We start from the raw sequence: 16,799 nt of genomic DNA on the forward strand, positions 1-16,799 counted from the left end.
GCGTATAGGATAGAGCGCCAGAGAGGATTCTGGGAAGATAAAAGCCAATCTCAGGAAGCATAGACCCCTAATCAAGCTTGTCTGCTAAATTAAGTCATTTTTATAGAATGCAGCTGGTGCTCCGATTTTTATCATTATTTCGCCCATTTCCATTTTTCTTACACACGTCTGTTGTAACACAATGTTTGATAGATAAATTGATAGAACATTAAATATTCAACACAATGATGCCAAAGTTATCTTTGAATGTCATATTTGCAAACCTTTTGTTAGTGGCCCTCTATAGACAGTGTGTCTGGGTTCACACCACAGGATTGGGCCAAATAGGCTTAAAGTTTGGTGATAGACCCTGAGCTATTAGCCTTGAACTTAAATCATGGCCAAAAGAGTAATCCAACACGGCCACCAAGAAAGAAATAGCCTTTGGACCTCCTCTCCATCTGGCCGACAGAGACGTAAATTGGCCTTGTGTTTTGTGGCGAGACTAGCGGTAATACTTTGAGACACTTCTGGGGCCCCACATTTCGGATTTCAGTGGTGCGGCGGTGGGGGGGGGGGGGGGGGGGGGGGTCCTCTGTTTGAGTGTTGATTTTGGCTACCTACCTGCATATTCCCTGCACTGGCCACTGGTGTGTGGCTCCCCCTCTAACGACCTCTCACATTAATGTGCCATTTAGCCCCGGCAAGGGCTACCAGCGCCCTGGCTGTTGGTTTTGCGCTGTCAGGGAGCAGCAGAACCGAGGATCTCATGGCTGTTTGCTTTGGAAGACAGGGACAGTGAGACACCCAACACCATGTGACCTATGGAATAATCCATGGGCGTCTGTGCATAAATTGCATGCAGTGTGTTTCGCCTCGTAAAGCTTGTGTGTGTCCTGGGGTTTTTCACTGGGGTTTTTCAGCAGTGGGGGTGATGGAGAGTGCATCTGCGTCAGCTGCAGCGCACAGCATTAATCTTGATGGCCTAGCGTAGAATCAGCCCTAATCCAGGTGATAGGTACCACCTGAGCCCCTAGACAAGGAGGGACGGAAAACTCCCTTTCAGATATAACACTCGTAGAACAGAGTGATTATAGCCCTACAGAAGATTCCTGGTATTGTCTGTTGAGGAGTGACAGGGTAATTTTGTGGAATCAAAATGTTGGTGTGGTTGGGGTGGATTTGCTAGAACCTCTCATTTGTTCTGCCGGCTCATGCGATTTTGTTGTGTACTTTGAAAATTGAAAATCTGTCTACCTGGAAAACAAAGCAACAAATGATGATTAAAGGATTAGGCGATAGCTAAATTGCTGTTTTGGCAATTCCACTTTTCCCTAAAAGTATTTTCTTTGATTGCTCAAGCAATTTGGTTTGATCACGAGTAAAAGTTTTTACCTATCGGACCGACAATAGGTAGACAAATTATTTTAGAAAGAAATATCGATTTGAGATGCATCATTTGTGTATGTGGCTTCTTGACTGCGTAACCAACCCCTGTGTGTGAGTGTGTGTGTGGTTTGGGTTGGTGTTGTGTGTGTGTGTGTGTGGGTGTGTGTGTGTGTGTGGTGGTGTGTGTGTGTGTGTGTGTGTGTGTGTGTGTGTGTGTGTGTGTGTTATTGCGCTCTGATCAGATCACAGCTGGATCAGTGGTGTCAGCTGATCAGCCCCCCAGGTCGGGACCTGAGTATTGTCGCCATTAGTTTTCCTGACACTGCTCTTAACCTTCCATCTCTCTATCGTCCACCTTATTAACTTCCACCTCTCAGTCACTCCCCAGCCTCTATCCTACTCCCTTCCCTTGCTCCTATCCTTTACTTCCTTAGCCTCTCTCCTTTAGTTTCCCTCCCTACTCCCCTCCCTCCAACCCTCTCATGTGTATCTCTGTGGGTCCTTCCCCCCCCCCCCCAGCAGACACACATCACCTACCTCTGTAATCAGGAATGATGGATTGGAAGCCAGGAAGGACTTTGTGTGTTTGCAAACCCGATACCCCCATTGAATCCCCCGATCCTCTTCTCCCCTTGGCTGGTGGTGGTGTTGATGGTGGGGTGGTGGTTGTGGCGCTGGTGGTGGGGGTGGGGGTGGCGGTGGGGGTGGGGGTGGTGACGGCGGTGGTGGTGGGGGTGGTGACGGCGGACATGCGGGGAAAATCCAAACAAACCGAGAAGCCTTTTGTGTGTTTGTCTTGCTAAGCTCTGCATGAGAGTTATTCCAAACATCTGCACATCGGGCTGCTTAAGTATGTCCTCACTCTTGACAAGCAAGTCAATGCCAAAGGGGAGAAAAAAATAAAAAATATAGAAATACTGCAGGACTGGAAGACACTCTGATGTCTTGGGGCTGTCATTCTGCTAAACTCCCCCCCAGACATGACTATCTCACTCCCAGGAAATGGGTACATAGCCTGCTAAGGACTAGGCAGTCATGATGGCTTGGAGCCATTCGTTCAGACGAAAGATGGCGACCCTGGCCCAGTCACAAGCAGCTGGTGGGTGTCCATCTGCGGGCCTAATTACCCAGCAGCCTCCATGGAGCAGCTTAGCGCTGGTCTCATCTGAACACTGGGTATGCCTATAAACCAGCTGCTGATTGCTCCACAGTGTCCATACCCGGCAGTGGGATCCTTCAGAGCAGTGGACAGTTGGGATAAACACGTGAAACCTGGGTTTTCAAGTGTCCTTCAGAGTTTCACTGTATGCTAACATTAGCTTGCTTATGCTCAGAGGCTTTGTATACAAATCTCTACTGTGATCTGAAATGAAGGACAGAGGTCTATTGGCATCGATGGCCAACCCTTACGTTTTGGATTAGGTCTGTATTATATTTTGTTTATCTCGCCCTATAATGAAATACCTGACAATGGATTATTTTCCCATCTGCAGAAGTTGTATTGTGTATATTGACATAACATAGTTAAGGCTAGATAGGCTTTTTGCCTTGCTTTTCTCTCGGCTTACCAAACAGCAGGAGCTTGGGCCTGTGAGAACAGGGCAACACCATATGTAAACATGACGTTAAATTGTGGGGGCTGATGAATGATCCATCCATGACTGCTTCAGGCCGTTGCTGATAGAGAGGCTTGTTTCTCTTTGTGGCCCTGTGATCCCTATTGAATCCCACTAGCCTGCGTGGTGCACAGGTTGGAGCCGAAGCATTCTTGCTTGTCAGTTGAGATTACCTGGTAGTTACTGGGGGCCTGTGTGCTACGATGTATTTGCATGAAAACAGGTGGGTATCTGGAGAAACATCTTAGTCAAAGCTACAGCTTGTGACACCCAAAGCCACGGAGTGCAGTGGGCCGGCCGGGCGCCAGAGGAAAGCTGATATGATGCGGGGGGGGGGAGATGTTTGTCCTGCTCTTTTCATGGTGTTGAATGGCTGTGACTGCGTTCGTCAAAACAGTGAACGGAGGGGCCTGGAAAACGCTTAGTGGCTGTCAGCCGCCGATTGTTGCTCGAAGGGGTGAAAACGGAGACGAGGAGGAGCGGAGGCGTATGAGTAAAGCACGCTTACGGTTTCAGCTCCACCGTCATGCCACTTAGCATACGTTGAAGGATTTTCACCCGTCCATCCCCGTAGCATTGAGAAGTAATCAGTTAGGCCCTGAAAGATAATAGTGTTGCTACTTAGCCACATGTGGGCTTTTTTAAGCAGGCTCATACTCGAAATTCCACCTTTTGTTTTGCCTTTTTCTGAGTGCTGCATTTAAGCCAGGATTCCAAGCCCATCACTGTACTTCTGCTGTATTATTTTCTTTGCCTCTCTTCCTCTTGTACCTCTCGTTCATTTCTCTCTTCCTCTCCACTCTCTCCGTGAATCGTGAAAAGCAGCTGGTGGCCCTAATAGAGGATGCTTTCCTGTGGAGAAACCCGAGCAGCATTGTTCAGGTTGTTACGGCGCTCCGGCGAGCCTAAGTGAAGCTGACTGGCTGCTTAAGAAGCACAGCCCACACCGGGCTACTCCCGTGGCCTCCTGCGGTGAGGGACTCTGAAAGGGAGTCACTGGAGGTACAGAGGGGGCCCCCGGTGAGCCAGCCCACCAGCGGTCCTCCTGCTCTCCGCGGCGGGCGTGACGGGAGGTGGGAGTTAAGTCCTTTATTAGAAGTGGCAGGCGTTGTCTCCAGCCGCCGCGATAATTGCAGCGCCATGTCGGCCGCCGTAATCAATCAGGACAGCTGCCGCCACGGTGCCGCGGTCGGCCTCGCCGACGTGTAGCGCTAATTAATGAAATGATAAGGACGCTGCACACGGCCCTGCCAAAACAACCGCCGCCGGATTGGCTTCCTCCTCGCCCCCTTTTTTTTTCTTCCTACCCCCCCCTACTCCTCTCTCATCTCACACACTTTTACACTCCTGTCTTTCGGTTGGGTGGCGCTGGTTCCAGGGGTGACTCTGCGGGGTGAAGACCGGGGTCCCCGGGGGGATGGCCCGGGGTCAACGACGGTGAAAAGGGGTCACATTCCCGGCTGACAGGGTGGGCCACGTCGGAGGAGACGTTAGACTTGAGCGTTTCCGTGGAGAGCTCCGAGATGGTCTTCTGTTTCATTCAGGAAAGCCCAGCAGCACTGACCTTCAGTGACCCGCTGGCTGGAGAGTGATTGCTGGCCCGAAGCCAATGAGCCGTCTTAACAAAGCATTGCCCGCGGGGTCGGGGATAGTGACCCGAAACAGGAAGACGATTCCTAAGAGTGGAGGCTTCTTACCGTCTGAGAAGAGCCAAGAGATCATTGTGCACAATGTGTACACAACATACAAAAGCTTATTTTTTATATAATCATAATAGTGTATCGGCCAATTTTAATAATAAGCATTGACTTGCACCTCGCTGCTGCGACCAATGTTCCGAAACACAAAGACGGCGTATGTATCCTGCACCATATGGCTGGCCTTTGATATTTTGGAGGCTGATATCGGGAGGAAAAACACAGCATTAATCCCACCTTCCCCACAGCTGCCCTCGGCTGCCAGCTCTTTGAAATGAACATCAGGTCTTCTCGGTGTATGCCTGGGCTTTGACTGTAAATGTGTGAGAGCTTAACACATATCCCTTCTGCCCACCATCCCTTCCCTTTGTTAGCCGCAGAGCAGAGGAGAAGAAAAAAGAGGACTAATTGAAAGATGGCAGCTGTCCCCGCGGTCTCGCTAGCTTGGCCAACGCTCCCCTCGATCCATTCCTTCCCCCATTAACATCCCGGATTGATCTGGAAAAAGTTCCACTCCATGGCCTCTATGACCACCATCTTGGAGAAGGTGCCCAAGGCAGTAGGAATAGATTTGTTTTTCTCAGTATTTTTTATTACTAGAAAGGCGATTCGCTGCCGACCAGCTCCTTCTGTTCTCCACATTCAAAATACCCCCTGCCGCCCCCCCCACCCCCGCCCCCCCGCCAGTGAACGTTGAATACCTCACAGCAGTGAAGTGTGGATTGCCAAGAGTGAGGTTTCCTGCCATCTGCCAGTATCTGGTACAACCATCTCCCACAACCACAAGCCGCTCTTGAGACAAAACCTGGCTCTTGTCTCGATCGCCTGCCTAGGATAGGTTTCAAATCCGGACTGTTGGTTCAAGCTCAACGTCAAAGAATATGTTTTTTTCTTTCATATCCTGCCAACCAAAGCCAGAGAGAGACGAGAGATCGAGGAAGGGCACGTTTACCACACCCTGATTCTGCATCCTGCAACGTCTTTCACGGAGACCTGCTGCTTATTTTAAATATCTATCCATTTTACTTGTCCTGGTCTTATCAGCACTTTGAATGTTTACGCTTTTGCAAAACAATGAAGCGAGCCAACCACCAAATTTGCCTGGAAAATGAGTCCACCCGGCGGCCTTGCATTCCTCTCCCGTCCCGCAGACCACACAGCCTCAACCCTCCCTTGTCGCATTCAGAATTTGCATCTCCTCGTATCTGATCTGAAAAGCCTATTTGCATACCGTTTCTATTTCCCTGTCCGTTGTATACACTGCCGCCGGCCTCTGCGGCGGCCCAGGTAATTCATCAACACTGTGCCGGCATTTACATTCGCAGCACAGTTCTGTTGATGATTCTGTGTAGGAGGCGGAATGAAGCAGAGTCTCCGGAGCAGGGTGTCTCATTCGGGTGACAGCCAAGTTCATGCGCAGGTGGGCCAAATGAGGTTGCACGGGGAGAAAAAATGTGAGAAAAGCCCTGTTTGAAAGAGAACTTTTTTTCAGTGATTCTATCAAAGCCAAGACATTTTGAGTTAAGAGGTGAGCCAATGTTTTTGTGAATGAATCCCTTTATCTCAACAGTTTGGGAGCTTGTAATTCCATCATACATGATTGCACTTGACTTTATTTGTACTTGCTTTCCACGGTCTGCCTCCCGGTGTAAACAGAGAACTCTAGTTAACCCCCGGGCCATATTTTAGTGCTACTTAATAGCTATAGTAAGCTGCCACCTTATCCCCCTGGTTAATGACAGCAATCCAAGGGCCAGGCGCTTCAAATCCATCCCCAGCCCGACCATCTGGCTGCTTAGAGACCCGAAGAGGCCTGCCGTCGCTGCCAGCTGGCCAGATGTTCCACTGGGACACAATGGAGGGTCAGGCCTGAAGGAGAACGGGGATCAGAACAGCTGTGCAGCGACACCAAGCGACATCCCCAGGCCCCGCTGGTCGTATCAGTCATGGCAAAGACATCCCGGTCCCCTTAACCCCCCAATCAGCCGCCGCCCCACCCCCTCCCTGCTGCGCCGGCAGCCGCCACCCGACCCGGGATGATACCGCACACGGCAAGTGCTCCCAGGGAGGGCTCCGAATCCCCTGAGTAAGCACGGGCCACAGGAACAACTATAAAAAGATCAATACTGTGATGAGATGTCATCTGGTGAGCAGGCCTGCCAACACCCCCCCCACCCGTTCCCTGCCCCCCCCCCCCCCCTGGGGAACGTCCCTGTCTCCGTGTTGCCCTCCACTCTCCCCCAGCTCCCCCACAAGCCGGGCTTGCCTCCAACCTGCCTGACTCACTCTCCCACCATCTGCTTTGGGCCCCTGCAGGGCAGCGATCCACCGAGAAGCTGCTTTGAATTGAGTGCGAACGTCGGTGAGGTATTTGTCTCGTTTGACAGTCCGTCGCTCGGATGGTGGCGGAGGAGTGGATTGAGGAGGAGAGGGGTAAAATGAAACAAAAAGGAAAGGGAAAAATAATGCAACAATGGCAACTTTGACAGTTTGTTGGTGGTGGTGGTGGTGGGGGGTGGGGGGGGGGCACAGGTTGACAGCTGTGAGGTTATTTTTTGCATCGAGGGAAGCGTTACCTGTTGCTGCACGGAGCCCTACGACATTCCTGACATCTTGTCATCCTTGCAAGTTTGTTTACTCTCAAAATGGGTGCCCGTAAAGGCTGGAGAATATTTAAATGAGGAAGCAAATTAGGGGCCACCATAGTGTATTCTTCAGCCACTGGCGCTTTTGCTTTGTTGTTCATTCCATTTTATTGAATTAAATTCTTCCAGGTTTGTTTTTGTTTTCGTTTTTTTCTTCTTTTCCTTTATTTGTTATAGTTTTTCCGCCGCCCCGTGTACAGCACTGCACCAGACTGCCACACCACTCTAATAACATTCAAATAGCAAGGGTGCTCATGGGCGCTTGGGGGACGCTGACCCACGCAGCATCTTCTCCTCAAACAAATATATGTGTGTATTTCAGGTTCGAAACCCCATGTCCACAGTGCTCATCGCTGCCGTACTTCCCTTATCCGCTCATTAATGTCATGTGTTTGCATAAACTCTAAAAAAAAAAGTACCTCTGACCAGTTCATTCATGATATACAAGTTGCACTTTTTTTCAAGGGTTTAACCGATCTTGACAGCCTGTTACCATGGTTACAAAACTGAATTCCCCCTCCGGTCATATTTAATTGAAAACCGCACACCAGAGCACAACATTAAGCATGTAACATTGTTGTGTTGTGAAAGGAGCCACTGAGCTAATGTAATCTTATATTTTGCTCAATGAATCTGGTCACCACATGAATTGAAAGCTTTCTCTCCTTAATTCTGCTTCCCTGGTGTGTGTGTGTGTGTGTGTGTGTGTGTGTGTGTGTGTGTGTGTGTGTGTGTGTGTGTGTGTCTGTGTGTCTGTGTGTCTGTGTCTGTGTCTGTGTCTGTGTCTGTGTCTGTGTCTGTGTGTGCGTGTGTGTGCTTGTGTGGGGCCGAATATTCATGTATGGTCTACCAGTGTGCACGGTAAACTAGTGTGTATATTCGTGTGTACGTGTGATACGGCAGTCTGTGCGTATGTGGCAGTGTGTGTGTGTGTGCATGTGTCTGGCCCGGGTAGGGGGATTTTTAATGAGGGATAGTCTGGCCTGAGCAGATCCCTCCTCCCTCCATTACAGCCCATTAGAATCATCATTAAGACGGGACGCTGCTCGCCGCTCCCTGGCTCCCAGCATTAGTATAGGGAGCCCCTCTCTATCTCCTAGTGGCGGCAGCACGGCCTCCCACAGCATCGCTGCATCCTCCCATATTGTGTCTGGGAGGACAGGTTGCCACAGCAACATCTTGCCGAGGGCGACATTTCGATTGTGGAGGCTGGCCCCTCTCTCTCTGTCGGTCGCTTTCTCTCTCTCTCTCTCTCTCTCTCTCTCTCTCTCTCTCTCTCTCTCTCTCTCTCTCTCTCTCTCTCTCTCTCTCTCCTCTCTCTCTCTCCTCTCTCCTCTCTCTCTCTCCTCTCTCTCTCTCTCCCTCTCTCCTCCTCTCTCCCTCTCTCCCTCCTCTCCCTCTCTCTCCTCTCTCTCTCCCTCTCTCTCTCTCTCTCTCTCTCTCCTCTCTCTCTCTCTCTCTCTCTCTCTCTCTCTCTCTCTCTCTCTCTCTCTCTTCAAGGCACCATGATTTCTATGTAAAAACCCAAACACCTCCTGCCTGCACCACTGCCAACACGTGAGCATAGAATTCATCGAATTTTAAATAAATTCAAAACTCTGCCTTTTATAGTGTCCCCTTTCCTTTTTTTTTTTTTCATAAAAAGGGTGCTCGCATCCTTCAAAGTGGAAGCAGGCCTTTTAATAGGCGCTGGATATTCCATTAAGCGGCAGCATGTCGCGCTCCCTCTGTTGTGATGGGGGCTCCAGGGCTCTTCACGCTCTCTACTGCTGTCGAGGGCGCCCTGTGGGAGCTTTTTTAATTGAGGCACGAGTTACAGTCATCCGAATTGACTGTTAAGTCTTACTACACCCGCCGCGCTAGATTAAAACCGCTCCGAGAGCCCCCGCGTCTCTGGCGTTCTCCCTCTTTATCCCTCTCTCTCGCTCTCTCCCGTCTCTCTCACTCCTCTCGTCTAACCCACTCGCTCCGGCAGTGAACTTCCTCCCCCTGCGAGATAGTCTTTTGCATGCGGCACAGCTTCCGCAGCGCTTAAGTGGATTTTGTTTTGCCGCCGCCAGCTTTTGACAGTGTTCAGAAGCACCGCTGGAATGTATCGCTTAAAGTTGTCAAAAGTTCCTTCCTAACTTAATGCCCTGGGAGTCTGGGTGTGTGTGTGTGTGTGTGTGTGTGAGTGTGTGTGAGGGTGTGTGAGGGCACTGGGACGGGGCTGGAGCGGACGGGCAGGCTGATACGTCCTCCGTGTGATGGAGGGATGGGTCGTTCTGTGTCTAGATAGCTAAGATAACTATTGTGGCAGGGGAGGCGGTGAAACAAAAAAGGGGCTGTGATCCGTCTTCGGAGCACAATGGAAAGATAATTATTTCATGCCAGATTGCGTGCTCAGCAAAGGCCCGGAATAAGGGGTCGACATTTAACTTTAATTAGCTGTGATTTATTCATACTGACTGGATCGCCGGCAGAAATTGGATCATCTGATTATAGCGGAGCATGAAAATGACCTGATTAAACACAACCTAGAGAAGGGAGAGAGGAGCCTTGGGTCAGGGGACCCGTGGAAACAATGCTGCCACTATCCTGGAGACGTAGCCTCCACTCTGCTGGTGCTTCGCTCATTTCCTCTCATTTCATCCAGGAAGTGTTCGTAATCACAGCTTACCACTTTTTTCCAAAGTGACAGACTTTTGTTTTTAAACATAATCAACATAATGCATACATACATACGTACGTACATACATACATACATACATACATACATACATACGTACGTACGTACATACATACATACATACATACATACATACATACATACATACATACATACATACATACATACATACATGCATGCATGCATGCATGCATACATACATACATACATACATGCATGCATACATACATACATACATACATACATGCATGCATGCATGCATACATACATACATACATACATACATACATGCATGCATGCATGCATACATACATGTATGTAGGTAGAGCTTAGGGCATTTTGCTTCGGAACGCTTGTACATACACCACTGATATTAGGGCTTGATCCCAGAACCTTCCAACTGGGAGTCCCTACCCCCTTAACGCTCGACTGTACCGCCCCTTCCCCTTCTCACAGTGTTCTTCCCCTCTGTCGTTTGTGTTTGTTCAGGTGTGCCAGCGAATGAGATTCCGGAGCCCAAAAAGACCTGCAGCTCGGCCAAGGTCTCGGGGCTCCAACGCAGCCAGGAGCAAAGCATCGGCCAGGTGCCCTTCTCCCCGCCGGCGCCCAGCCCCACCCCGGCCTCCGCGCCTACGGGCTCCCCTGCGCCCGCCGCCGCCGCCGCGCCCCCTCCTCCAGAGCCCCCCCGGGCCCGGCTCCCCTCGCCGCCGCCGCTCAGCGTCAAGAAGAAGGAGCTGCAGCCGCAGCAGCAGCAGCAGCAGCAGCCGCCGCTACAGCAGCTGCTGCGACCCCCGTCGGTCCCTTCCACCCCGCCGCTGTTGAGGGCTCCGCCCCACGGCCACGCCCTGCCTCACCCGCACTCTCACCCTCACCCTTCTCACGCCCACCCGGACTCCCGCCTGCTCCCGCCCTCGCAGCACCACGACCGGCGCCTCCTCGGACACCACCACCACCCGTTGCACCACCCTCTGCAGTACACCAGCCTTCAGGACATCAGGTAGGCGGCCGGCTGCGCTCCGTCGATGCGTCCGTGCGTCCCACTCCACCTGTCGAGCACAGTTAGCATGGACGGAGTTAATGGTACAACTCCGCATCGCGATGGTTTAGTCCAAAACAGAAGGAGCAATACAGGTCAATCACGATGAGCTGAACATCCAAACATACCGCTGTGTAGCGTCTTAAGGGGTGACACACAGTCCTCCAGATAATGCAAATCGTGAATAGGTCAAATGTGAATATCAAGGTTGTAAGATCCTGTATTAGGATAATTTGTATGCACAACTCATTGCTTATTAATATAGAAGAGATTGAGTGCATTACTCAAAAGAGGTAAATATATGGAGCAGCCGGCAGGCTGATCATCAGTCTGATTTAAGGAAATCCCCTTTTCTTCCAACGCCACCAGGCAGGGGCTGATTGTACTAAGTCATCATTTGAAACAGCTTTTGTTTAGCTTAACTACTGCTCACTAATCAGGGTTTTAAAACAGGACGTTAATGACTGCTTTAGAAAGTCTATAGAAGGGATTCCTGCCTGCTGAATTGATGCTGCATTAGTTGCTCATTTAGCAACATTAAAAACTCAATTAATCTCATGATGTAGCCCTAATGAAAACCAATTAGGGTGGAAGTTTTGCTAAATAACCAATTAACAAGTGCGGCAGAGTTGGCTTTCCCTCTTCGCTCCTGCATGAAGAACTGTGTCACCTGTTTCATGCACAACTACTTGCCTGTTTGCTTTGATTAGTGCCCCTGGGCGCAATGCAGAAGGTAATATAGGGAACTGTGCTACAATGCTAATATTAATACAATATAGTCCTTTGGGATCACTATTATTATTATTAGGTTATGTGAAAATTACAAACACTGAATAATTCATAAATGTCAATATTGGTAACCTAAAAACGGTGCGTTATCAGTGAGAACGTATTTAAAGGAGACAGTACCCATGCTGTTGTATATCAGTGAGCGGGTAGCTAGCTATGCTGATGAATTGTCAGTGAGATAGTAGCTATTTTATATTAATGAGATTGTAACTATGCTAGCATATCTCACTGATTGACGGTATAATGTATATTGGGGATCCAGTAGCTATGGATCAAATATATCATTGAGATAGCAACGATGCTAACATATATGTCAAAGAGACAGTACCTATGCTAATGATAATAAGTGAGACACTAACTATGCTAATATATATCAATGAGCAAGTAACGATAAACGCATAATCAACGAGACCCTAGCTATGCTAATTTACATCAACTAGCTGACCGATATGCTAATGTTTATCCTGTATAGCATGAGCTAACCTCTTCCCCTGTTCCTGTCCCCCCCCTGCAGCCACAGAGGCAGTCCGGTGGGGCTCTCCAAGCACCACCTGCCCCCGTCCCCCCACCACCACCTCGGTGGGCTGCCCTCAGCCGCCCCCGCCCTGCCCCTGTCCATAGCCAACCTCTCTACCTCGCACTATTCCTCCTTACGGAGCCCCTCACATCGCCATCCGGCCATGTTCGCAAACCCTGCCCAACTGCAACCCCCGCCAACCTTACCCACCAACAGCCTTGTCGTCCCTGGGCACCCTGCCGGCACCCCCTACCCAGGTGAGCACACACACCTGCTGGCTGGCAGCACGCTAGTTAGCAGCATGCACTGATAAGCGGAGAGTAGTTGGTAGCTATAAATAGATCGTAGGTCTTGTGTACAAGCTATCTCAGACGAACACCCGGTTGTGGCCACTCTCACATTTGAATCGATAATCAGGGATGGGAAATGCATGCAACGCTTATGAATGCATCGCACACAAACTGACACAGCAAGTGTCTGAGCAATTTTTTCTCTCTTCATCGAGAACTTTATTCTCTGTAGTCTATTTATATAGACATGTAACACAAAATATTTCATTTCTAATGCCTCGAGATGAGCTAAGCTAGCAATACACTTCAGAAAACAATATCGTTTACTGATCTTGGACGTAACAGCTTCTGCTGATGTACTCAGAGGGATCATTTCAGTATTACGAAAACAATTACTCAACATGTGTGGTTAATGTTGTTATTGTTTGTGCACTCCCATAATGATTTTTCCCATATATTGAACATGTTTACGTTTGAAAGGAATATACAGTATTATCATAAGAGCCTTTCTTTGTTTGTGCTCTGTATGCATATTCATATTTGAAACAAAATGGTAGGATATGCCATACTTTTATGTTTATGTTTAACAAAACCTTATGCGCACTAAATGCACATGCTCCCTCAACAAGAAAATCTGTGTATTCCTTTTGATTTACTGCAATGCATGCTTGGTGAGTCAAATACAGTTTAGAAATTCACCCAGTTAGGAGTGCACTACCTAGAGTGCTCCAGTGACCTCATCAGCTAATGAATACGGCATATATACATCATCACTAGCAATTAATTCCCGAGAATGCATTAAAATGCATTGTACACACTGAAATAAGTCCTCTGTTGGACTCTGAGTTAGACGGCATGTAACCACAAATCCCCTTCAAAGCTGGTAGGAAGATTGGCTAGGTGATGAGGTCATTGGAGTCTTTGTGCAGACATCCAACGTGGATAGTCATCACAACTGGAGACATTCAAACACAAAACACATCGCTTTTGTCGGCTTAGCTGGTGCAACCACAACAACGATATATTATTTCTGTAATTTTCTTTTTCTCCCTGACAGTGAGGACTGTAGGGAATAAGCAGTTTGGGCTGTAATAAATCCATGTTTCCAGTGGTGATGACAGTTTCCCGAAATGTGTTCATAATTACCAGCCACACATTGCCTTTCTGATGGAGGCAGTGCTTGTGTGTGTGTGTGTGTGTGTGTGTGTGTTTTCTGGTGGGATGACTCTTGGTTCTCTCTTGTCTTTAGATACCAGCCTGTTGATATCATTCAACCAACCAATCATGTATTGCCAGCCTCATTCGGGGATTCTCATTGGCACATTGTCACAGGCAACTCTCTTACCACCACCAATGAGTTCCCACGTAGAAAACCCTCACAGCATGAGCTGGAGAAACAGAGAATGCCAGGTGACTATTTCCTTTCTTCTTTTGTTGTGAAGACTGACTGGCCGCCCGTGCCTTTTTTTTTTTTCTTGTGCCCCCCCCCCCCAACCCCTCCCTTTCCTCTCCCTCCTCCATGTTTTTGTTCTGTTTTGGTTTTGGTTTGGTTTTGGCTCCATCCCCCCTTCCTGCCCTCCTTTCCCTCGCCCCCCCGCCTCCCCCCCCGCTTTCCTGTCTTACAGAGCATGACCTCCTGAGGCAGGAGCTGAACAACCGCTTCCTGGTTCAGAGCTCGGAGCGGGGCCGGGGGCCGCCCGCCTCTCCGCTGGCCCCCGTGTCGCTGCTGAGGGCCGAGTTTCACCAACACCAGCACATGCACCAGCACCAACACACGCACCAGCACACCTTCACGCCCTTCCCCGCCAGTCTGCCCCAGGCGGCCGCCGTACTGGCCCCGCCCACTGCGCCACCCATGGTGCGCGCGCAAGCCCGAAATGTGAGGATGAGTAAAAAAACGATACCAGAGAAAGAGCCCCCGAAAGAAATCACAGCCCCAAAAGGGTTCACGTCCCGGACCCGACCCCTCACCACCTCCTCCCTGGCTCAAACACAAACACACACACACACACACACACACACTGACTCACACACCTAGCAATCCCCCCTCAAAATGAACTGCTACTGCTACTTTTTCCCGCAAATAGCCTTCCCAGCCCCCCGGGTAGATCACGATAGGATCTGTCTGTGTCGTGTCCAGAGTTCTTTTGTCTACTAGATAGCCCCCCCCCCGTATACTTTACCTGGCTTGACCTCTTGGATCCATCATCCGACTGCACTTACAGCTCCATATACTATGGAGATGTGTACTTCATACCAGTTGAACTATAAACTATATGAAGCTGATGCAGGTGTCGGCCCCGCTTGTGCCGACAGCGTCCGACATATCACAGACCTCGCTTTTAAGTGCACTGCTTCTCCTTCCTCAGACTGAGCAGCAGAGTACAGGTCATTTTATGTAATCATCTCTCTTCCATCTGAGCCTTAATTTTTTACTGCCTGGGGATCTATAAGGAGAAGTCCTGCCGGCATTTCTCCCCCCGCCCCCACCCCCCCCCCATTGTTTTCATACGGCCACTGCTTTCCATCCAAGTAGTGTGTGTTGATGCTGGCTCCTTAAGTGGCACTTTGACCACACTCCACTTTTCCCCTGGTTCACCCACACAGAGCCATCGGGTCCCTTTGTGGCAGAAAGTAATAGAGCGGAGACATCGCACTCCGAAACTGCTTTGACGATGTTTGTTTAATTGCTGATTGATCGTAATGTCTAATTGCTACCTCACCCCGACGCCGTCATCAAAGCGAGGTTTGTGCCGGGTGGAGCGCACATGGGGGGGGGGGGGCGGGAGGGCGGGGGGGAGGCAGACTGCTCCATCCATCATCTAAAATGCGCGGGGATCTCCGACAGTCGATTCAGACAGGACTCCCATTTGTAGCAATTTGGCATTACTCTAATAGAGCCGATCCATCACGTCCCCACCCCTGATTAAGAGCCTGTGGGCACATTAGCAGGGCGGGGGGGGGGGGGGGTGAAGATTATCCCCAATCCTTCATATTGAGAATCAAAGCCCTGGTATTTATGGCAGCGAGTCAGATAAACACGGATACTATTTGGATGGCGCTGCAGCCAGCGATTTTTCACCGCCGATCTCTCCTCCTCCTTCTCTGCTCGGTGCAGACACGGCCGCCATTATTCATGCAACGCCTCTCTTTGAAGATGAAGAAGAGGTGTTTTTTTTCCTGCCACCCTCTCTGGCGAATAATGCCATTATGCAGCCCATAGAGCCACATACACACACACACCAGCACACGCATACAAGCGCACGCATTTGTAATCATTTGGTTTTGTTGTGTTATTACGAGGGGGAATTGCGTTGCCTTTAATGTTTTTTCTGATTATTATTTTTTCTTTTCATTGAAAATGTGTTTTTACTTAACTGATGTCTTTCCCCCCTTCTTTTCTTTCATCCCCATAATAACCGCACTGTTGTGTTAACCCTCTGTAATGCCTCGCTTACCCAAGCATGAGCAATGTTGCTGGTGTGGTTGTTGTGGATTTTGTTGCCACTGGTTCTTCACAAGGGGCAGATGTAATATACTCCTGTACTCTCTCTCGCTCTCTCTCTCTCTCTGTCGCTCTCTCTCTCTCTCTCTCTCTCTCTCTCTCTCTCTCTCTCTCTCTCTCTCTCTCTCTCTCTCTCTCTCTCTCTCTCTCTCTCTCTCTCTCTCTCTCCCACTCTCTCTCTCTCTCTCTCTCTCTCCCACTCTCTCTCTGTTATCCCCGTCTGCTCTCTAGACACCCTGTGTCATCTCTGCTATGTTACAGCCCTCAGCTAATGGCTGTAATTAATGAAATTATGAAGCCTCTGCATTTGTTTATTGTTCCACGCCCCCGAGCAGCTGCCTTGCCAACCGAACACGGCCCGACGTCGCTCCCTCTCTCGCCCCCTCTCTCTCTCCCTCTCTCCCTCCCTCTCTCTCTTAACGGCCTCGGCGTCCCCGCTCGCCCTCACCACGTCGCTCCGCGAGGAACACCCCTTAATTGTTATAAGTTGAAATATCAAGCTTTAATTATCCAAAGCTGTTTACGATAAAGCCGTGACAGGGCCATAAATTAGAGAGGCGGCGGCGGCGTGGGGAGATTTTAACAGGCTCCATAAAGCAGTTCAGTAACCCTCTCCCGGTGTCGGACATTAAACAGAGCGGGGCCTTCACCAGGCAGACGACCTGTTT

The 16,799-nt window shown here is 49.7% G+C and overlaps 1 protein-coding gene across 1 annotated transcript in view; it reads left to right on the forward strand.

The window, feature by feature from the left end:
* The window catches only part of fbrsl1 (fibrosin-like 1), a 263,194-nt gene that overhangs the window by 232,038 nt on the left and 14,357 nt on the right, over window positions 1-16,799 (forward strand). Inside the window, exons 7-9 of the mRNA XM_056592471.1 lie at window positions 10,484-10,991; window positions 12,334-12,593; window positions 14,252-14,505. Coding sequence (XP_056448446.1) covers window positions 10,484-10,991; window positions 12,334-12,593; window positions 14,252-14,505 — 1,022 coding nt within the window. The remainder of the gene's footprint in view (window positions 1-10,483; window positions 10,992-12,333; window positions 12,594-14,251; window positions 14,506-16,799) is intronic.

Source organism: Gadus chalcogrammus, chromosome 6, assembly GCF_026213295.1.
Source record: "Gadus chalcogrammus isolate NIFS_2021 chromosome 6, NIFS_Gcha_1.0, whole genome shotgun sequence".
NCBI lineage: Eukaryota > Metazoa > Chordata > Actinopteri > Gadiformes > Gadidae > Gadus > Gadus chalcogrammus.